At 47.2% G+C, this 22,623-nt stretch overlaps 1 protein-coding gene across 2 annotated transcripts in view; it reads right to left on the bottom strand.

Annotated features, from left to right (window-relative positions):
- The window catches only part of LOC120927054 (suppressor of tumorigenicity 7 protein homolog), a 241,553-nt gene that overhangs the window by 180,925 nt on the left and 38,005 nt on the right, over window positions 1–22,623 (bottom strand). For both annotated transcript variants that reach the window (XM_040337485.1, XM_040337486.1), the window contains exons 3-4: window positions 21,960–22,122; window positions 13,520–13,574 (exon numbers count right to left, since the gene is read on the bottom strand). In XM_040337485.1, coding sequence (XP_040193419.1) covers window positions 13,520–13,574; window positions 21,960–22,122 — 218 coding nt within the window. The remainder of the gene's footprint in view (window positions 1–13,519; window positions 13,575–21,959; window positions 22,123–22,623) is intronic.

Genomic DNA, 22,623 nt, shown 5'->3' with positions numbered 1-22,623 from the left:
GAGTGCAACCATCCAAAATTGCTCCCCAGCCCGTCAGGCTGGCGTCTGTGGTCACTATCTTCCAAGCCACTGGGCTGAAAGACTTACCCTTCAGTAGATTCTGAGGGTCTAACCACCAACACAGACTTTGTCGGACTCTTGATGAGAGCGGCAACGGGATATCCAAGGCCTGTGGCCTTCTGCTCCATGCTGACAGGATGGCTGCCTGCAGGATGCGAGTGTGGCTCTGGACGTATGGTACCGCCTCGAATGTGGCCACCATCTTGCCTAGTAACCTCATACATAGCGAATAGTCGGTTCCTTCTTGCTTAGAACCAGTAGGATTAATTCCTTGATGGCTTTGACCTTCCTCAGAGGTAGAAACACTCTTTGTTGTTCTGTGTCTAATCTCATGCCGAGATATTCCAACTGCCTTGTGGGCAGGAAAGCTGACTTTTCTCGATTTAGGACCCAGCCGAACTTCTCGAGGTATTGGACCGTGAGGGCCACTGCTCGCTCCAAGCCGGGAGACGAGTGATCTATGACTAGGAGGTCGTCCAGGTATGCTAGGATCGTGACCCCTTGGATCCTTAGTTTGGCTAGGATTGGAGCTAGGACCTTCGTGAACACCCGGGGGGCCGTAGCCAACCCGAAGGGAAGCGCCACGAATTGGAAGTGACGCGAAGCCACCATGAAGCGTAGATATTTTTGATGTGGCTGATAAATTGGAACATGAAGGTAGGCATCCTTTATGTCTATGGACGCCATGAAGTCGTCCTTTTGGAGTGTGGCAGCTGCTGACCGCACGGATTCCATCCGGAATGAGCGGATCTTTAGGTATGCATTTACCATCTTTAGGTCCAAAATTGGCCTGACATCTCCATTGGACTTCGGGATGATGAATAGGTTGGAGTAGAAACCTAGCCCCTGTTCCAGGACTGGTACCTCTACTATTACTTCCTGGGAAAGTAGATGATTTAATGCCGACATTAATGCGGCTCCTTTCTCCGGATCGTTTGGAATCCTCGACTCCTGGAAATGAAGAGGAGGAAACCTTAGGAAATCTAATTTGTAGCCCGTGGCCACAGAAGACCGTACCCACTCGTCGGGAATGCTGGCTTCCCAAACCTCTGAAAAGAGTCGCAGCCTTCCCCCCACCTTCGTGGGTGGGGGCGCCCCTTCATAAGGTCGGCTTGGGGGCTGGTTTTGCTGGTTTGCGAAACCACTGCTTTCTGCCTCTAGCAGCCTGTCCTTGTGACTTGCTGTTGAAGCCGAAGTTTGCTTTCGCAGGAGGCCGTTGATACTGTTTGGCATTAGAGGGCCCCTGCCCAGGGGAGTACTGTCGTCTAAACGCAGGCCCCTGAAACTTCCTCTTAGTTGGCAAGAGAGTACTTTTGCCATTTGAAATGGTCTGAATGTATTTATCTAGGTCTTCTCCGAAGAGTCGTCCTCCATGGAAGGGGAACCCTACCAGGAGCTTCTTGCATGGGGGCTCGGCCTCCCAGTTTTTTAACCATAAGAGTCTTCTCATATGGATAAGGGATAACGATAAACGTGACGCTTGCTGGATAGAATCCTTAATTGCGTCTACTGTAAAACATATGGCCCTAGGGACATCCGAAAATTCTTCTGCCTGCTGGGCAGGAATAAGTTTAAGCATCTGCTTAACTTGATCCGATAATGCTTGAGCAACCCCAATCGCAGCCACAGCTGGCTGTACTACTGCCCCTGCAGTAGTGAAGGAGTTCTTAAGTAGTGCTTCCAAGCGTTTATCAACTGGATCCTTGAATACCTGTATGTTTTCTACAGGGCATGTTAATGATTTGTTAATACATGAGATGGCTGCGTCCACTGCAGGAGTAGCCCATTTCTTGGAAAATTTATCTTCCATAGGATATAGGGCAGAGAATCTTTTAGGTGGTAAGAAGATTTTATCTGGCTTGTTCCAATCTTGGAACAAAACTCCCTCTAGTAGAGGGTGGATCGGAAACACTGCATTGCTTTGAGGCGCCCTCAGTGAGCCCAAAGCTGAAACAGTCGATACCTGGAGATCTGGTACTGGCAAGTTGAATGCATTATGGACCAAGTCCGTTAAGGCTTGAATCCACCAGCTCTCCCCTTGGGAGACTGCTCCAGACTCCTCTGTATCCGGTTCTTCGATCCCTGAACCTACTTGGTCCTTGTCCAAGAGGTCGTCCAATTCCCCTGAGGAAAGGACCTCCTCTTCTGAGGGTCCGCGCTCGGGCGACGGAGATCTAATCCGTTTACTGCCCCGCATAGCTGTGGCTATCATTTTTCCCATTCTTTTCTCCATCTCCTTTAAAGAGGTGAGTAATACCTCGTCTGTGACTATCTTAGGGTTGGACTGACCTGCGCCAGCTCCAGCCCCAGATCCCGATGGCCCCAAGGTTCCCTGTGGGGAAAGCAGCGGCATAGCTTTGTCCGAGACCTCAGACTCTCTGGGGGAATCCCCACCTCTTGTACCCTCTGACCCGGATGCCATGGTACAATACCGAGGTACACCTGCTAGCTTATTGGTACTTGGAACTATAAATAGTTAATTGCCCAAACACCTGTTTGGGGGATAAAAAATGCTTCCTCTCCCCTAGATGACTTTTTTTTTTTTTTTTTTTTTTTTTCAATCTTTTTCTTTTTTTTTTGTTTTTGTTTCAAATCCAGGAAAGAAAAAGCATTCTGTCCCCCTGAGTAGTATTGCAAAGAAAAACTATGAGATGGAAAAGAAACGGCCTATTTCTAGGCTTGAAAACAGTCTTCTGAAGACTGCAATATTCTTTCTGGCCACTGTGTGTCCTCGGCGCCCCGTGCTGCCGCTCTGGTCTTTCCTCCCCAGTTCCAATGTATTGAATGAGCTGTTTGGAACGAAAAAGGAAGGGCCGCCCCTTCCTTAAACCACTGACCCGCCCTTCCCCCCTCAGCTAAACGGCGCGAATTGCGCCTATAACACGTGAACGCGCGCGCGCCCGCCGATAGGGGGGGGGGGTTGGGGGGAAGGGAGCCTCTCTGCTCCAGCTGGAACCACGAGGAGGTCAGCGTTCTGCCTGCTTGCAGGCTCTGAGGAGGAAGACTGATGGAGCATCGCCTGGAGGCTTGCAGGTAAGCATAGCTCTCTGACACACACATACACTTTATATCACACAGGCCCCACTCAATGCTTTTCCAACACTACAAGGGAGGTCACTTCTTATGGGGAAAAAATACACATAGAGCCATCCTATCCTTAAGATATGTGACTAGTTTGCCAGATGCAGCGCATAACTTTAGGCATGTCCCCTGTGACCCCCCAGAAAAAACCTGCTAAGAACCAAGTTCCGCAAGTTTTCCCCTCACTTACCTGCTCCATGCCGCAGGACTTTGCCAAGCAAGAGGCCCAATCTTCCCCCATCTCCGTGGGGATGTCTAGACCTTCAGGCCCTGGGTTCCTATGAAGGATCCACTGTCCTGGGCCCATATAGCACTCTGGCAACAGAAACATTAGGCACCCAAAGGTTTCTAAGTTCTGGGCCCAGGGTCCAGCTCTCTAAAAAGAAAAGCATTATGGGCTATACCCCAAGGGTTTGGGGTCCGGTTACTGACCACTTTAGCACTGAGGCCTTTGGACAGAACCGGTTAGCTCACCTAATCCCAAGGATGCGGAGGCAAGCTAAACCATGACCAACACCTAAGACACTGGCGTAAAAACTGAGGTACTCCTCCTATGGGAGGGGGTTATATAGGGAGGGGGCATTTCCTGTTTGAGATTGCCAGTGTCCATCACCTGAAGGTACTCCATATAACCCATATAGTAATGAATGCCGCTCTGTGTCCCGTGATGTAACGATAAAGAAAAGTCATTTTCGGTATCGGTTTTGGTTTTCGGCTTAGTGCATCCTTCATTTCCGGTTCCAAATTTTCCATTCGGTGCACCCCTAGTGGAGGCATCCCTTTATGTCAAAGATAACTTGTCTGTAGGACATTGGGGTCCCAAGTTTATAATAAAACTGGGTTCCCATCATAGGTTAAGCCTTAGAAGCTAAAGCCTGGGAGTAACAAATGGAACTCTTCAACAGGTTGAAGCCCAGGCTTCTTCTGCTATGGTATATGAATACTATATCCCAAGTAACCTTCTTGGAGGACATGCCTGCTCCACAAACCTACATTTTATAGGCGACTTCTAATGAAAACAAGATGGGAGCCTCTAGTCTACACATTAGTGAAGGGCTTCCAGCATTAGTTCTAAGTACTCCACAAATAGAGGATCAGTGTGAGTGAAGCTGAAACCCTTCTCATGAGTTTGGTCCATTCCCCTAATGTTTAACAGATTACATCACAGTCATGGCAGGATACAAGGCAAGGCCTGCCAGAGAAAACAAGGTTTTAGAAAGTATCTCTAAACATTTATTTGTGGGATCCTTAAATACTGGCGCTTTGTCAAGAGGAATCGCCAGTGCTTTATTACAGTGGAACTTTACTCTCTCAATCAACATTAACCATTTAAAGTGGAGTTCCACCCATTTTTTTATGTTTGTCTGTGCTGCATGCTCTAATCTCATAGTGTTCAGAATGGACAATTTTTATTTAATTTGTTGCTTGTAAATACCTTTATTTTGTAGTCCTTCATTACTTCCTCCTCTTTATTTGCCTAGGCTATTTGCAAGGGTTTCTGGGATAGGCATCATGTTTCCCAGTAGTCCTTGCAAACCTGACTGAAACCTATTACATTGCTTGTGCACTGAGCATGTGCGAGATATGCAAAGCTGAAATCCAGGAAGTCATACAGTCTGGCTTCATGATGTCCACACTTAAGATGGCCACGGCCTATTTCTAGATTATAAACTAATAAATCTAAATGCTGTAACAACCTAACAAAACGGACCTTAGTTTACAGACTAACTTTACTAGAATACATTAAGCTTGTGTATTACAGGGGTATTTATATTTAAAAAGTGAAATTGTGGGTGGAACTCCCCTTTAATCCCTACACTACTAGCCTGAGTAAACAGATAGGAAGGTATGTTATGTTTACTTGTTTTAATCTTTTTTTTTACATTTCGCCAGTTGCTTCCTGGTTTTTGGCCAAGGCCAAAATGGCATACATCTCGGGAGTCTTCATGGGCATTTACATTTTTTTCATCTGGGAGGAGGGGTTTTCTTAGCCAAGCACGCCTGAGCTAAGGGCAGATCGATTTCAGAAAGTAAAAGGTTACATGAATCGTCTGCCTTTACTGAAGATGGCCACAACTAGCTAAGGGGTGTTTTTAAAGCGATTTCTCAACAAAATAAAGCAGAGAATGAATGGGTGAATTAAATAGAGTTTTTGGATTGTGGTGCTCAGATTTAATTAAGCTATGCTTTAAGAAGGGACACTACTGGATCAATGGTGGGAACAACCTACTTCTTAATAAAAGACACTCAAACGGGGTACTGGATGGCGAAACGTTTGGGAGGTGTGAAAAGTTTATCAGAAGTTTCCTAGACAGGCGGCAGCACTAGTGGAAGCTAAAGACTACACCTGCTATAAAAAAAAAACAGGCATAGTAAATAGGAACAGTGCCCAATGGCTATAATAAAAAAAACAGCTCCAGGTGCTCAGTCCCCCATGCCAGCCTATTCATAAAATGAGCCTTCTGAGACTAGGCCATCCACACCAGAGGAAAATCTGTGTCCAGGTCTGAAACTGGAAAGTGCTCTGTGGCTAACTAACATAGTACACAAAAATTTGAAAAGCACCACAATGTAGAACTCAGTGAATAAAGATCCCATTCCAGGAGCCTCATAATCGCCCAGTCCAGGTACGTGCCTCCAAAGGTACTGCTGAATATATACTGATTCATATAGCTGCATATTGAGACTATACCAAGATACATGTAGATCAGGGATGCTCAACCAGTGGCCCGCGGAGCCCTCTGATGTGACCCGTGGAGCCCTCTGATGTGGCTCGTGACCTCCTGCCCTGGGATGGTGGGTTGGCAAGCCCAGATTGCAGGATGCCGACCCGTCTTCTCTGAGCATCAGTGTTGAGAATGAAGCCAACTGTAGAGGTAGCAAGCGGCTGCAGACCCAATGCTTCCTGTATAGCGCCGACGGAGTGATACTAATTGTGCTTTGCCTGACACAGCAACAGCTGGCGATACCTGAATGAAAAACTGTCATCAATGGTAAGTTTATTACTAAAATCACAGTGTATATGTGGGCATATCTGTTCTGCAGTGGTTACTGGGCTGCTTTTATGATCCGCAGGTGCACCTGCGGGTTACTTGCGCTTCTGGTTTTACCTGTGGCTTGGGGCGCTTTCAGAAAGTGCACCACACCTGCCCTCAATGAACTAGAATGAAAAGAGGGGAAACAGATTATTGAAGTCCTGTCTTAGGCCTCGTACACACGACCGAGGAACTCGTCATAAAAGAAACATCGTTTTCCTTGACGAGTTCCTTGTCAGGCTTGTCGAGAATCTTGACAGGCTTTCTTTGAGTACACACTGTCAAGACAAAATCTTGTTGTTCTCAAACGCGGTGACGTACAACACGTACGACGGCACTATAAAGGGGAAGTTTGATTCCACTGGCGCCACCCTTGGGGCTGCTTTTGCTAATCTCATGTTACTGCGTGTTAGTAAAAGTTTGGTGAGAGACGATTCGAGCTTTTCAGTCTGTTACAGCGTGACAAATGTCCTAGCTCCATTACAAACCCTACTTTTACCGAAGGCACGCTCCCATCTCATACTTTATTCTGAGTATGCGCGGGTTTCTAAGCATACACACGAACGTGTTTCTCGTCGTGAACCAGCCCGACGGGAAACACAACAATGAAATTTAAACTCCCGACGAGGAAAAAGAGAACTTGTTCTCTTTTTTTCTTGTCGAGTTCCACGACAGTTTTCTCGACGAAAAACATACACACGACTGTTTTCCTCGGCAAAAAAGCTCTGCCACCAAGTTTCTTGGAAACGGTCGTGTGTACGAGGCCTTAGGCTGCTTTCACACTAAAAGCACCCGGGCGTTGGTGGTAAAAAGCTGCCATTTTTAGCCGCGCTTTACTGTTGTTTTTGCGTCGCATTTCGGTCAATAGCAGGGCGCTTTTAATCCCTCTTTTTATAGGTTGTTTTACTATATTATGCGCTAGGTAAAAAAACTTGAGCCTTTACAACCACTGTAACTTTATCCATGCATGTAAGAATAGAGAAAGAGATGATAGAATAATTCAATTTGTCTCTTCAAATTTCAAGTATTATTGAAGTGATAAACATTTTCCTTCTAATTTGGCAAAAACATCTACAAAAACATGTACATAATTTAAAGGAGTTGTAAAGGAAAAAAAAAAATGTGCCTAAAAATTAATGTCTGCATGGTAGACAAACAGAATAGTGTAATCATTCTGGTAAAAAACGAGTAAATACCTATTAAATTCCTTCATCTATATCACCTCCGGCGTTCTGATTTCTGTTCTCTCATTCACTTCCTGGTTTGCGGCGCTCGTTCATGTAAGAACTACATTTCCCAGTACGCATTGCGGCACGACCAGTAATTCACACCTCCTTGAAGTCTCTAAGGTTCCCAGGAGGGGGCGAGCACGTCACTGACCACCGCAGTAAAGCCTCCCTTCACGGTGGTGAGTAACAATCAGACAAGCAGGAAGTGAACAGAACAGAGAAGAAATAGAGCAACTTCTGAGCAAAAACGAACAATGAGGAAGTGAAAAGAGGAATGTCTGCAGGTAAAGGATGCGTATTATGAAAAAAAAAAAAAATGTCCTTTACAACCCCTTTAAACACCCTCTTTTCTTCAGTGCATAATTGACCTCTGTACCAAAGTTCTCAAACGTCTCTTACATTTGCGTTCACAAAGATTTCATACGCAAATTTAAATGATGTATTAGACCCCTTTCACACTGGAGGAGTTTTTTAGGCGCTTTACAGGTGCTATTTTTAGCGCTAAAGCGCCTGAAAAAAGCCTCAGCTGCAATCCCAGTGTGAAAGCCTGAGTACTTTCACACTGGGCTGCTGCGCTGGCAGGACGTCAAAAAAAGTCCTGCAAGCAGCTTCTTTGCAGCACTTTACGAGGGCTGAATACACCGCTCCTGAAGCGCCCCTGCCCATTGAAATCAACGTGCAGCGCCGTTTTTAACCCTTTTCCGGCCGCTAGTAGGGGGTTAAAAGCGCCCAACTAGCAACTGCAAAAATGACGAGGCCCATGCGCTGGCAGTGTGAAAGTGCCCTTATCTTTTACACAACCAAGTTATTTCCCCACATGGAAGCACGCCTTTTAACATGCAAGGCATTTTAAATACTCTGATTACTTTGCAGCTTGCAGTCTCTTGCGGTCTGTCATCAACCCGGTCTACCACCTTTCAGTTTCTCTTGCATACACTAGTGTGCCACATAATCCAAAAAGCAGAATACTACAATAATTGAATTTAATTCAAGCTTTGTGTCCCAAATAGCAATTCTGCTTAAAAAGCACCAGAGTCTGTTATTGAGTTCAGTACCACTTATGCGTCGTACACACGGCCGGAATTTCCGAGAAAATAAGTCAGACGGGCTTTTCTCGGAAGTCCGACAGACTCACGGCTCACTTTTGCATGGTCAAAAGTCCGACCGTGTGTACGAGGCAAAAAAACAGTTCTCCCATACACTAATACCCCTTTTTTTTAAAGCCCCAACCCATCTATGTGTACTCATGCGGGCCAAAAGAGTAGCTTATGTGCTAGAATGTATTTATAACCTAAAGCTCACCGCACAAATGACAATCCAATTGGATTCCCTTGAATTCTATTTTATTCAATCTACCAACAAGTATGTAGTGCCTTGTTGGAAACAACTTGATTGGATAGTTTAGGTAGGTCCTTGCATTACATAGTTTTGGCATATCTAAAGTTGATTGTAGAAAGATCATGCAGTCAAGTTGTAAGGTGTACCTTGACCTTAACACTGCAGCTCTACTGCAACCCACATGCAAGCTGCAGAAACTATAAATAATCACAATTCATTAGGACATGTCACTAATACTTTTTCTAAGGAAACTATTATTTCTCAACACAACCTAAAATTAAAGTGATATTAAAGTCTTGTTTTTTTATTTAAAATAATGAATATGTCATACTTACAGTACCTGCTCTGTGCAGTGGTATTGCACGGAGCAGGTGTACAATGTGCAATGCAAGCATATCATGGCTTGATGGAGGGGCTGGATGGAGGGACCAGCTGGGTGCTGTATATAGCTTCCTGAAAAGATCACAGCCCCCAGCCCCAATATTCCTCTCAAGAGCCCTCAGCCCTGATGTAAACCAAGAAGGATGAGCTTCCTGAAAACATCCCAGCACCCTACCTCTGTACTCTTCTCAAGAGCCTTCAGCCTTAATGTAAAGCAAGTAGACTGGCCTTTGGAAAGAGTCATATATCAAATGGGTGAATGTCAGTCTGGATTAGTGGGTGTTCTTAGGCAGGGAGCATTTGCACGTAGACTGTCCTTGATACTGACCAAGTTATGTTGGGACTCCATGTTCAAAAAAAGAACAGAAGTACAATTAATGAAAGGGACAAAATAGCTACATGATGTTGACTGTCCAGCAGCTAGAAAATTATATGGGTGTCATCTGATGGTTTGTAATGCATACTCTGAGAAGCTTACAGCATGCTGTGAAATCAGAGAAAGCCATTTCAGTTTGAGAGCGAAGCCTCTACAACTATGGAAGTCATAACAATCCATTCATTCATATGTTGTTTCATGCTGTTAAACCCCTTGGAGCCGGCGCCTGCCGGCCCTTTAAAGTGATATAAAAATATTGCTTTTATTTTGTTTAAGAAAAACAAACATGTTATACTTACAGTACCTGCTCTGTGAAGTGGTTTTGCTCCTCCTCTTCTCGGGTCCCTCTATGGCCCCTCCCTCCTGCCAAGTGCTCCCACTGCAAGCATCTTGCTATGGGGGCACCTGAGCCGAGCTGCTGCTCTGTGTGTCTATTAGGACACAGAGCCTCTGTTCGGCCCTGCCCCCTCTCTCCTCATTGGCTCCTGCTGCTGTCCCAGCCAATGAGGAGGGAAAGTACCGGAGAGCCGATGCTGTCATGCAACATCGGTGGATCTGGATGGGGCTTAGATAAGTATTAGGGGAGCCTTAGGGGGCCTGCTGCACACAGATTTTTTTGTATCTTAATGCATAGAATGACCGCCATGATTGAGGGCTTTCCGTTAGCCACCAGTATCTGTGCTGGGAGCGTGCAGTCTCCTGGAAAGGGTTAAAAAGGATGCGGACTTCTATTCACTAAAGCCTCGTACACATGCTCGGTTTACTCTGCAAGAACCAGCAAGAAAACTGTTGGCAGAACTTTCTTGCCGAGTATACCGTGCGTGTTTACGAGGCTTTCAGGATTCTCGACAAGAAAACTGGCCAGAATCTAGAGATGAGAAAAATAGAGAACATGTTCTCTATTTTCTCGTCGCGAGATTCTATGCAGTTTTCCTGCCGAGAAACCCGAGAGTGTGTATACTTACCCAGACGCCGTGGAGACCTGCGCATTCTCAAAATGACCGACGCATGCACGGTAGCTTCCTAGGCATAGGTACAGTAGGTGACCGCGATATTGTGTCAATCTCGCTCCCTTTCTCTGCTAAATTGACCACCTAGGAGCCAGCGTCGAGCCGGCTCGCGGCGATGGGAAAAAGCCGACATAGAAGCAACGGGGATCCGACTTGGATTGCTGCCAATTCTAGCCGCTGCGTTTGGTATGAATCATGAGGGGGAACTCCACGCCAAGTTTTAAATTAAAAAAACCGGCATAGGTTCCCCCCTCAGGAGCATACCAGGCCCTTAGGTCTGGTATGGATTGTAAGGAGAACCCCTACGTCGAAAATACGGCGTGGGGGTTCCCCCACAATCCATACCAGACCCGTATCCGAGCACAAAGCCCGGCCGGTCAGGAACGGAGTGGGAACGAGTGAGCGCCCCTCCTGAGCCGTACCAGGCCGCATGCCCTCAACATGGGGGCGTGGGTGCTCTGGGGCAGGGGGGCGCCCTGCGGCCCCCCCACCCCAAAGCACCCTGGCCCCATGTTGATAAGGACAGGGCCTTTTCCCGACAACCCTGGCCGTTGGTTGTTGGGGTCTGCGGGCGGGGGGCTTATCGGAATCTGGGAGCCCCCTTTAGTAAGGGGGCCCCCAGATACCGGCCCCCCACCCTAGGTGAATGAATATGGGGTACATCGTACCCCTACCCATTCATCTGGAGGAAAAGTGTCAATAAAATAAACACACAACACAGGTTTTAAAAATAATACTCAACGCTCCCTCCCGCTGCAATGCCGGGTGTGCAGTGCACGGCAATTTATATAGGCCTCTTAGGACGTCACAGTCCCAGCGTGCTCCAGGACCCACGGAGCATCCTGGGACTGTGACGTCATAAGAGGCCTATATAATTCATCGCGCACCGCACACCCAACATTACAGCGGGAGGGAGCGTCGAGTCAACATCGGAAGAAAAGAAGAAGGCAGAAGGCGGCAAACACGCTCGCTCGTCCCCACTCCTTTCCTGACTGGCCGGGCTTCGTGCTCAGATACAGGTCTGGTATGGATTGTGGGGGAACAAACAAGGCCCTGTCCTTATCAACATGGGGACAGGGTGCTTTGGGGTGGGGGGGCCGCAGGTTGAGGGCATGCGGCCTGGTACGGCTCAGGAGGGGCGCTCACTCGTCCCCACTCCGTTCCTGACCGGCCGGGCTTTGTGCTCGGATACGGGTCTGGTATGGATTGTGGGGGAACCCCCACGCCGTATTTTCGGCGTAGGGGTTCTCCTTACAATCCATACTAGACCTAAGGGCCTGGTATGCTCCTGAGGGGGGAATCCATGCCGTTTTTTTTATTTAAAACTTTGCGTGGAGTTCCCCCTCATGATTCATACCAAACGCCACGGCTAGAATTGGCGGGAATCCAAGTCGGATCTCCGTCGCTTCTATGTCGCGCTCGCTGGAATGTGCTTTTCCTATTCCAGCGAGTGCGAGATGTCGGCACTCTATCGCCGAGAATCAGCGCGATGCCGTCGTGCTGGAAACAAAATATCGCAGTCACCTACTGTAGGGTGCAGCAAGATGGCGGCGACAGCATCGAATGTGACGTGTGCATGCTCGTCTTACGCGATGACGTCACCACGTTCTTGCCTTTCAAGAGAACCGTGGTTCTTTTGAAAGGAGAGTCTGTGCACTCGGGCGGCAAGAGATTCTTGACAAGAATCTCGTCAGGAAAAACTGTTTTTTTCCTGATGAGATTCTGGCCCGTGTGTACCAGCCTTTTGGCTTGGTTTACTTTGCCTGTGACTTTCTTTTGACTTGGATGCCATTTAGGATAAGGTGACCAGATTTTTTAAATGAAATCCGGGGAGATATTTTTATTTTTTTACTAGTAATGGGGGCAATCAGCGACTCTCTGCCCGTCGCCGCCGCCGCCAGCCTTAGAGCCTGTCAAGTCTTACTCTCCAGGCCCTGGCTACTACTGGGTGGGGAGCAGAGGAAGATCACACCGCCAGGGAAGGCAAGCAGATAAGCAGGCAGGTGGCTGGCTGGGATTTGAGCCAAGGCAGAAGAACATGTGAGCGGAGCTAAATGGGCATACGCCCGAAACTGAAGAAATATTCCCTCCGCTCCGACCAGCACATGATCATCAGAAAGGGACACAGATAATGGAAAAAATACACCCCCCTATGCTAGTAGGAGCGGTGGGTGTACAATTTTGTATTATTATTCTGTACTGACTGTCTTTGAAATTGCCCCAGCCCCTGTTGAAATCCAATCCGGGGACAAAACTGGGGACAGACTTGGTCCGGGAACAGTGTCCTCAATCCAGGGACTGTCCCCTGAAACCGGGGATGTCTGGTCACCCTAATTTAGGAGCTTGTACAAGGACTAAAATCACACCCAAATCAGACCAAAATAGTGCAGGAACCTAAAGTCAGACCGACTTGTGTATTATCCAGTAAGACAGCTCTCATAGCGAAACATTCAATTTGACATGTCATAAGACTTGGGGTCCCCATGTCGCAGCAGTGTGAATGGAACATTGTAATTTGTGTTCATCGCAGATACAGATTTTTGTAAATATTGATATTGGTTTGCATGTTGTTACCTAGCACTGTATTTAATCAGGATTAGCCTGTTGCCCATTTGCTCAGCGCCATCTAGTGACCAACAACTGTATTTTCCATCAATGAAAAACATTTATCCAGCACAGGAAACCCGAATAAGTGTTAATTTTGTTCTCCTTTTTATTTTCTGATGCGTTATGTTTGTTAAAAAATACTTACTAAAATTTAACTTACAAAATAAATATTCCCTAAACCCTAATAGTAACTAATAGAACGGAGTACTTAACACCTCAACTATCAGCAATGAAAGCTCACACTCCTATGCCAAGATCTAAAAAAACAATAATCCAAAAAATCCAAAAAAGTAACAATTAAAAGACATTTCTCATTGCACGTCACAACCCTGTATTGACTGTAAAAATATTTTTGCTCGGGGGATTAACTATACGATTGTGAAACAAAATCTAATAAATTACCTGTTGTACTCAGCTCCTCGGAAAAGATTTAAAGGGTTGCGCCACACTTTGCATTCTGAAAAAGGTAAAATTATTGGTTGTAAAATTTAAAGGTAAAGGACACACTTCTTAAAAAAACTGTATTGGAGGCAGGGACATGCTTGATGCACCTCTAAACAGTTTTGTTTTTTTTAACCCACAAGCTCACGTATGCGTCTGCATACAATATTCCTTTTCACATAGCAAAAAACTATAAGTTATCTACCCTAGTGAATTCAGCTACTCAAAAGATATAACAACCTGACAGATTTCTTTTTTTAGATGAATATTGCCAGTAAAATATACCTGTATAACATCTGCCAGACCAATGTTCTTCTTCATGCCTTTTTTTGGACATAACAGGAAAGCAAGTGCAATTTTAACTGCTTCGCGCCCGCGCTACAGCCGAATGACGGTTACAGCGCAGGCTTTAAATTACTGGGAGGCTGTCATATAACGTCCTCCCGTGCATGAGCTGCCTGCGCATCCCCTGCGGCACGCTCTGTGATCACCGAGTTAATGAGACTCGGCTGATAGCGTTAGTCATAACCCTTACTAAAAATTCAAAACAAGGGGGCGTGGCCGCGGCATGGACGTGTGAGGACGTGTCTGTGAGGAGCTCCGTCCGCCCGCCGCATATACAGCACCCGTAGCAGCCGTTCGCTGGATCTCTTTGGCCCGTCACTATGCCAGCTAAATCGCGGAAGACCTCACCGCAACCGCAGCGGTCCACCCGGCACCGATCCGGTTCGCTGGATGTATATTTCTTGGAGCGGGGACACGCGCCTGGGACTTCCAAGATGGCGCCGGCTACCAGGTACAAGGCCCCGCACGCAGCCTCCCCTATTCCCTCACCGCAGCCGCCCTCTCCTACTCCTTCGCTCCAGCCTCCCACCTCCCCTGCCAGCACGGTCTGCTCCCTGCAGCCAGCAGTGCCCCTGAATGAGATGATGGGGGATGCAGACCTCAGAGCACACATTCTGGCCCTCCCCACGAAAGCAGACTTGGAACTGTTTGCTGGCAGGGTCGAGAAGGCCCTCAGGCAGGACATTGAGGCCTTGCAGGCGGACACTGCGCATATTGGGGGTAGATTAGAGGACCTGGAGGCACAGTGGGATGTGGTTACCCCGGCTCTACAGTCTCTCCATGAACACTGCAAGAGGCAGGACCGCAGGATCGAGGCCCTTATTGACCAAATGGATGACTTCGAAAACAGAAGCCGCAGGGTTAATATACGTATCAGGGGCTTGCCTGAAGCCACCGGCCCCAGGGACATTGTTCCTTCATTACAGGGCCTCTTTAAGCAGGTACTTGGCCGAGATGCTCCTGATCGCATTGAGATTGATCGGGCACATAGGGCGTTGCGCCCACCGTCGGATGACCCTGATAAACCACGGGACATAATATGCAAGCTGCATAAATATTCTTTGAAGGAGAGCATAATGGCCCATGTCCGAGGTGTACGCCAGGTGGACTTTGATGGAGCGCAGGTGTCCTTTTTCCCGGACATCTCAAGACGCACCCTGATGCAACGCCGGGCTTTGAAGCCGTTACTGGCAGCCCTACAGGATGCTCAGTTGCCTTACAGATGGGGCTTCCCTTTCCAGCTCTCCGTGACTAAAGATGGACGCCAAGTTGTGCTACGCACCGTGGATGATCTGCCACAATTCTTACAGAAACTGGGCCTCCCTGCCATCGAGGTTCCGGATTGGAAGACTGCTCCAGAGATCCCCATGCCCATGCAATCACAACCTTGGCGCATGGCCCGCCGTAAGGGTCGCAACAGACGTCGCCCCCGGGTGGATCCCCCCCAGGAGGACCCGGCTCTTCAGCCCTCAACTCCCCCCCAGAGGGGAACCTGAAGAGCCCATTGATTCTTGGTTGGCTGTGAACTGTCTACCAGGGCTTTCCTTCCCCTCTCCTTTTTTTTTTTCTATTCTTTTATGTACGCTCAAGTTGAAGGCACTGTTATTATTACCTCACTGTATTTGGCTGGTTTTAGTACTTCTAAAGCTGCTTCGGTAATCGTTTAAATTAGGCAGATGCGCCCTTGTGGCTGCTATGCCACTCTAGTGATATGTGGCGGGCTCGCTCCCTATGGACGGGCTCGCACCTCATGTTGCGCTTCTTCCCCCACGTAGGCCGACTCCACGGAGTCATGTCCCATGTTTGGGATTCTGGGTTGCTCGCTGACCTTCTCCTTTTGCAGGTTTACTTGCTGGGTGGAGGTCCCCGACCAACCAGACTTGGATGCCTCGGGAGGTCTTTAAACCGTCTCCCTTATGGAGGCTATTATTTGTTCCGTTTTGTTTTGCCGTTGTTTCTTTTGTTTTTCATGACTTTTTTTTTTCTTTTGTCTTTAATGTTTTTCTCGGTACCCATTGCATCCCGGTCCAAATGGCTGCAGGTCTCTCACCCCTCCTGGCTAAGGGGGGCTCCCCAAAAATTTACCCTATGGCTTCCTTGAAGGTGGTTTCCTACAACGTCCGTGGGCTCGGGTCCCCCAACAAACGCAGTAAGTTGTGGCTCGAGACTAAACGCCTGGGGGCACACATTCTTTTTTTGCAGGAGACGCACTTTCGCACTGACTCGGTCCCCCGCCTACCCACACACCTCTACTCCCAATGGTTTCTTAGCAACTCGACCCGCTCCAAATCTAGTGGGGTTGCTATAGCTATACACAGGTCCTGCCCTTTTGTTTTGTCCGATCAATTGACGGACCCACATGGTAGATTTGTTTTTATTAAGGGGAACATCCTGGGTCGTAAGTTTACTTTTGCAACCGTGTATGCACCGAATTCGGGTCAGCTCACCTTCCTGGACTCCCTTCTGGACTCCCTTTCCCATTTCCGGGAAGGTCAGCTGATTTTAGGGGGGGATTTTAATGTCAGCCCTGATCCAGAAATGGATACGTCCTCGGGGCACTCTGCCCACTCATTTGCTTTCCTAAAACGTTTTAGGAAGACCCTACAAGCCTACCATCTTGTGGATTGCTGGAGAACACTCCACCCGAGGGTAAAAGATTTTAGTTATTATTCGGCAACCCACGCTGTGTATACCCGGATAGACCTACTGCTGATGGACCAGTACACCCTGGACTCGCTGTCCGGCGCGTCGATTGGTTCCATCACCATGTCGGATCACGCCCCGATTTCCTTATCTGTACACCCACTGGTTTCAGGTGCTAGGTCCTGGACCTGGCGCCTAAATGAAAATATTTTGGACGACGCCGTTGCCCTCAAAAGCACCTCCGACGTTATCACCTGTTACTTCTCAGAAAATGCCTCGGCTGAGGTAGGGGCGGCATCGGTTTGGGAGGGGCACAAGGCGGTTGTACGGGGGGAGCTTATATCCCAGGGAGCGCGTCTGAAAAAGGTGCGGGAGGGAGACCTTCAATCCCTGCTGCGGAAAATACAAATCGCGGAGGTCGCGCATAAGAGACGCTTAACACCGGAGCTGTTGGCCAACCTTGAAGCCCTCCGCGTGGAGCTAGCTACTTTACTTGACACCCGTATACGTGATCGTCTGCGTCGTGTGTCATATAAATTTTACGAATATGGTAACAAGTGTGGGCGTCTCCTTGCCAGAGCTCTGAGGAGGCAACGCGATTCGGGCCATGTACATAAGCTCCAAATAGGGACGGGTCCCCCAGTGGTTCACCCCTCTAAAATTGCGGCCGTTTTTAAGGACTATTATGCCCGACTGTATCAGCTGCCTGCCACACTCCCGGGTCTAACTGAAACGCAGAAGCAGGACCGTATCCGCGAGTATCTGGCGGAGGCCCATGTCCCCCGACTCCCCCTCGAAACATGTAAGGTTCTAGAGTCTCCGATCACCTCGGAGGAGCTGGAAATCGTTGTAAAAAACCTACCGTCGGGGAAAAGCCCTGGCCCTGATGGCTACACAAATGCCTACTACCGTGTTTTTCTCCCCCTGATCTCGGGCCACATGTGCACTTACTTTAACGCGCTGGCCGCAGGCACCCCTATGCCTAAGGAGGGCCTGCTAGCCCATATTTCAGTGCTGCCCAAGGAGGGGAAGGATTGCATGGTTCCGGGTAATTACAGACCGATCTCGCTCTTAAATACCGATATTAAAATTCTAGCGAAAATTTTAGCGAACCGCTTGCAACCCCTTCTTCCCTCTCTTGTTCACGCCGATCAAACGGGGTTTATTGCTGGTCGAGAAGCGCGGGATAATTCGAATAGGGCCATTCAGCTGATCCAGTGGGTACAAATGCAGACGGACCATCCACCCTGTCTCCTCCTGTCCACGGATGCCGAGAAGGCTTTTGACAGGGTGGATTGGACATATCTGCGGGCGGTGCTGTCTAAATTGGGACTCGGGCCGAAAATGCTTTCTTGGGTCTCCTCCTTGTATAGTAAGCCAGAGGCTCGGGTTAGGGTAAACGGTACTCTTTCTGACCCTTTCCCTATTGGGAATGGGACGAGACAGGGCTGCCCACTGTCGCCCCTTATTTTTGCCCTCACCCTGGAGCCTCTGCTTAGTAAGATACGTTCTAACCCTGATATTAGGGGTTTTTGCGTTGGATCTCAGGAACATAAGCTCTCTGCCTACGCGGATGATGTCCTCTTTTATGTAGCGAACCCCCTGCTTTCCCTGCCCAATATTATGATGGAACTTCGGACTTTTGGCTCCATTTCTAACTTCAAAATTAACTTTGCGAAGTCCGAAATTCTATCGTTAAAGGTCCCGTCGGATCTGCGTACACGGTTGCAATCCTCCTTCCCCTTTACATGGTGTCCCACCCACATGAAATATTTGGGGGTATACCTCACCCCCCTTTACTCTCAATTATATTCTAGTAATTACGTCCATTTGCTTTCCACCATTAAGACGGACTTACACCGTTGGGACAGGGAGGTATTCTCGTGGATGGGCCGAGTCAGTGTGTTAAAGATGAATGTGCTTCCTCGCATTTTGTTTTTCCTCCAAATGGTGCCTATCTCTTTGCCTAGGTCTTTTTTCTTGAGCCTTAACAGTGCGTTTCTCCGATACATCTGGCAGGGTAGAAGTCCCCGTCTAGCTCTCCGTATTTTGCAGAGGCCCAAACGACTAGGAGGTATGGGTGTCCCTGACATTCGCAAGTATTACGAAGCTATTGCCCTTCAGAGAATTTTAGACTGGCACCATGGAGTGTCCTCTAAGAAATGGGTCCCTTTGGAAAAATTTATGGCAGGCCGTAACCTATCCCATGCCCCTTGGCTTCCCCACTCACAAAGGGGTCTGTCGTCCCATGTTTCCCTAATGTCCACTCACGCCCTGAAATTATGGGATGCTATGAATAAGACGGGAGACCTTGCCCCCCCTTTTTCCCCTCTGGCACCTCTAGGGGGCTTCCCCTGGTTTCTACCGGGGGAACATCCGTCCTTTTTGCGCTCCTGGACAGCGGACGGCGAACTGCGTTGTGGCAGGTTTTTCCAAGATCGGGGCCTACTCTCCCTGGGGGAACTTAGGGCCCAATATGGGGGGTTTCCAATGGATAGCTGGAGGCATGGGCAGCTTCATCATTTTGCACAGGGCCTGCCCCATACCATACGCTCCCCCACATCTGCTACCCCTTTTGAGAAGCTCTGTATGTCCTCTTCCCCTGTCCCCCATGCTATATCTATACTTTATGGTCTCTTGCAGGACCGGAGTTCTCGTGGGAGACCTGCTTACATCCGGGAGTGGGAGAGAGATTTGCAGCATACGTTTACTGATAACCAGCTCAGCCAGTTGTACCGTCTCACACATTCTAGCTCAGTGGACACGAAAATGCAGGAAAACGGGTATAAGGTTTTGACCAGATGGTACAGGGTACCCACTAGACTTAAGCAGATCTACCCAATGACCTCAGATTCCTGTTGGCGGGACTGCGGTCATAGGGGCACTTTTCTGCACATCTGGTGGGAATGCCCTAAGTTGCGCTCATTTTGGCTGGATATTAGGTCTCAAGTCAATTCCATCCTTGATGTGGACCTGCCAGACTCCCCGATGAATTTCCTCCTGCATGTTCCCGCCGTCCCCCTTGGCCTGTACCGAAAATCAGTGCTACCGCACCTTTTGAATGCGGCTAGGAGACTGATTCCTATTTTCTGGAAGACCAGCCGGGTCCCGTCCCGTTTGGACTGGATTCGGATGGTGAATAATGTCAGGTCGGCGGAGGAGTGGATGGCGAGGCATAGGGACGAATACGACAAATGGTACGGGATCTGGGCTACCTGGCTGCACTATGTGGGGGAGGGGGAGGGAGACACAGCTATACCTCTCACGCCTTAACTCCAGGTAGATGAGGGACGGTGACTGGGTCTGTTTCCCTTTTCCCTCTCTTCCCTCCCTGTACTCTTCCCCAAGAAACCACTGTGTATGTGACCATATCTGTTGCTGGACTGTTTGGATGCTTATGGGTACGTCCTCTCTTTAATTTTTTGTTCTTGTTTTCTGATTCTTATTATGTTCCTGTTGCTACTTGCCGGCCTGACCAAGATGATCTACCTTTTCTTTTATGGGCCCTTGCACATGGCGGACTATTTAGGGACAACTTCAAGTTGTTTTGGTTTATATGTTATTTAACCTTGCAAGTGTAACCTTCGTCCTTATTATTTGGTCTGCGAGGTGTTCAACTGGGCCCTCGGTTCATTTGTATTTTCTGATTGTATGGTTGGACGGCATTGTATACACCCTCTTCGTCCTTTTATATTTTTCTATTTTTTGCTTTGCTGTTGTATAATGAAAAAAAAAAAAAAAAAAAATCTCTTTATGGATAAATAAAGATTATATAAAAAAAAAAAAAAATTCAAAACAAGAGGAAAGGACTGTATATCTTGTTTATTTGATATAGCCCCTCTCCCAATGTCCCTAATATCATTTCTGACCATTTTCTCTATCATTTAAAAACAGTAGTATCTACTACCACTGCAGGAGGCTGAGCGTGGTGAAGTGACTAATGTAATGTTTAAAGGGGTTGTAAAGGCAGAAGGTTTTTTATCCTAATGCATTCTATGCATGAAGATAAAAAGCCTCCTGTGTGCAGCAGCCACCCTAATTACCTGAGGTCCCTCTCTGTCTAACGATATCCATGAGTGTCTCAGCTGTCCGAGATTCTCCTTACTGATTGGCTGAGACAGAAGCAGCGCCATTGGCTCCCGCTGCTGTCAATCAATAGCTAGCCAATGAGGGAAGAGGGGCTGGTTCGGGGCTCAGTGTCTAAATAGACACAGGGAGCTGTGACTCAGCTCTGGTGCCCCCATAGCAAGCTTGCTGTGGGGGCACTCAACAAGAGAGAGGGGCCAGGAGCACAGAAGAGGGACCTGAGAAGAGGAGGATCAGGGCTGCTCTGTGCAAAACCACTGCAACAGAGAAGGTAAGTATACCATGTTTGTTATTTTTATAAGAAAAAAAACGAGACTTTAGTATTACTTTAAGTGGAAAAAAAAGTACTGTTGGAAGAAAGAGCATCTACCAGTGCTGTTATAATTAAGAGTTTATTAAAACTTTCTCGGAAAGCTTATCAATCAATTAAATATTTTTTGCAGTATGCTTCTCAAAGCAAGCTTTTAATATGGTAAATGAACTACTGCAGTTTACATGTACATTAAAATACTTTGATTCTTTCACTTTAGTGTAAAGAATACAAGAGTGCCAGGTCTGAAAAGTTCTAAAATTGTCAATTCAGAAGTTATTCGCATTGAAGGATTTTGCATTACTAGCCTGTCTATATATGTAGAAATATATATATATATATAAATATAATCACAGTTCAAGTTTTGCAGAGTTCACAGGAGGGAAAGGGGACAAAAAATGATAGATTGGTTCTATGAATCAAGTTAAGCCCCCCTAGTAAATCCTATTCTCACTGAGCTCACTTGGGGCATAGGATGACTGATAAGGCATACAATGCATCAGTCTTACCTTGTCCCCTAATGAACGATAAGGGGAAAGCCTTCATTTTATAATGGTTACATTTGTAAAGCTTTACAGCTGCACTTTCTTCAATTACTGATTTAAATGAAAGCAAAAGGTCCCTAGACAATAATCATGTCTACAGGTTATTGAGGTTTTTAAAAGCATTATTCGGATACTAGTAATTTATAGTAAAAAATATAGAAATAAGTATTTTATGCCACAAAAATGTAATTGCGAATTCTGAGGTGTCTAGAAGAACAGAGACATGATGTGCACTCACTTAGCATTACATTGAGTCACTACAGTTCATCTAACACCCGTGACCCTAACTGAGTCAGTCAAATGGAAACCAGACTGTGGAACTTCTGCTTTTTTAGGCCCAGTCATTGTATGTTGCTGAGGATTTTCAGTCCATTCAGTGATGCCACATGATCCTGTCACTAAGTGTTCCATTCATCTGCAGTATGTAATCATTTTGGAAATGCTTGTGCTATTTCCAGTCACTATCAGTCACCTGACAAAGCTTGCCTGCTGGTTTCGCTGCCTGTAGTGTTGGAAAAGAAACCATCTGCAGAGACTCCTGGATCGATTCCTCCCATCAACGGCCGTAAATGGTTTACAGACACTTGCTCAATGAAAGACGTTCCGTATTTCCGAAAGTAACACCACTCAAAAATCTAAAACATAAGAAAACAGGTAAACAAGTTCACAATACAAGTGACTATTTTTGTTTCTGGTTTCCCCATCAGCTTAACTGAATGTAGCTTTATATACACCAATCAGATATAATATTATGATCACTGACAGGTAAAGTGAATATCATTGAATATCTCATTACAATGGTATCTGTAAGTGGGTGGATTATATTAGGCAGCATGTTGTCTTGAAGTTGATCGAAGGCAGAATAAAATGGGCATCTGTAAATATTAGAGCAACTTTGACAAGCGCCAATTGTAATGCTTAAAAGACTGGGTCTGAGCATCTTCAAAACTGCAGCTCTTGTGGGATGTTTCCAGTTTGCAGGGGTCAGGACCTACCGACGTCCATACTTAACATTGCGTACGCCTCAAAGAGCAGGGGTAACGTTACGCCGAAAAAAGCCTTACGTAAACGAAGTAAAAAATGCGCCGGGCGGACGTACGTTTGTGGATTGGCGTATCTAGCCCATTTGCATACTC

Source organism: Rana temporaria, chromosome 2 (assembly GCF_905171775.1).
Source record: "Rana temporaria chromosome 2, aRanTem1.1, whole genome shotgun sequence".
Classification (NCBI taxonomy): domain Eukaryota; kingdom Metazoa; phylum Chordata; class Amphibia; order Anura; family Ranidae; genus Rana; species Rana temporaria.
The sequence above is the reverse complement of the archived record's forward strand: the minus strand, read 5'-3'. Positions and strand labels throughout refer to the sequence as shown.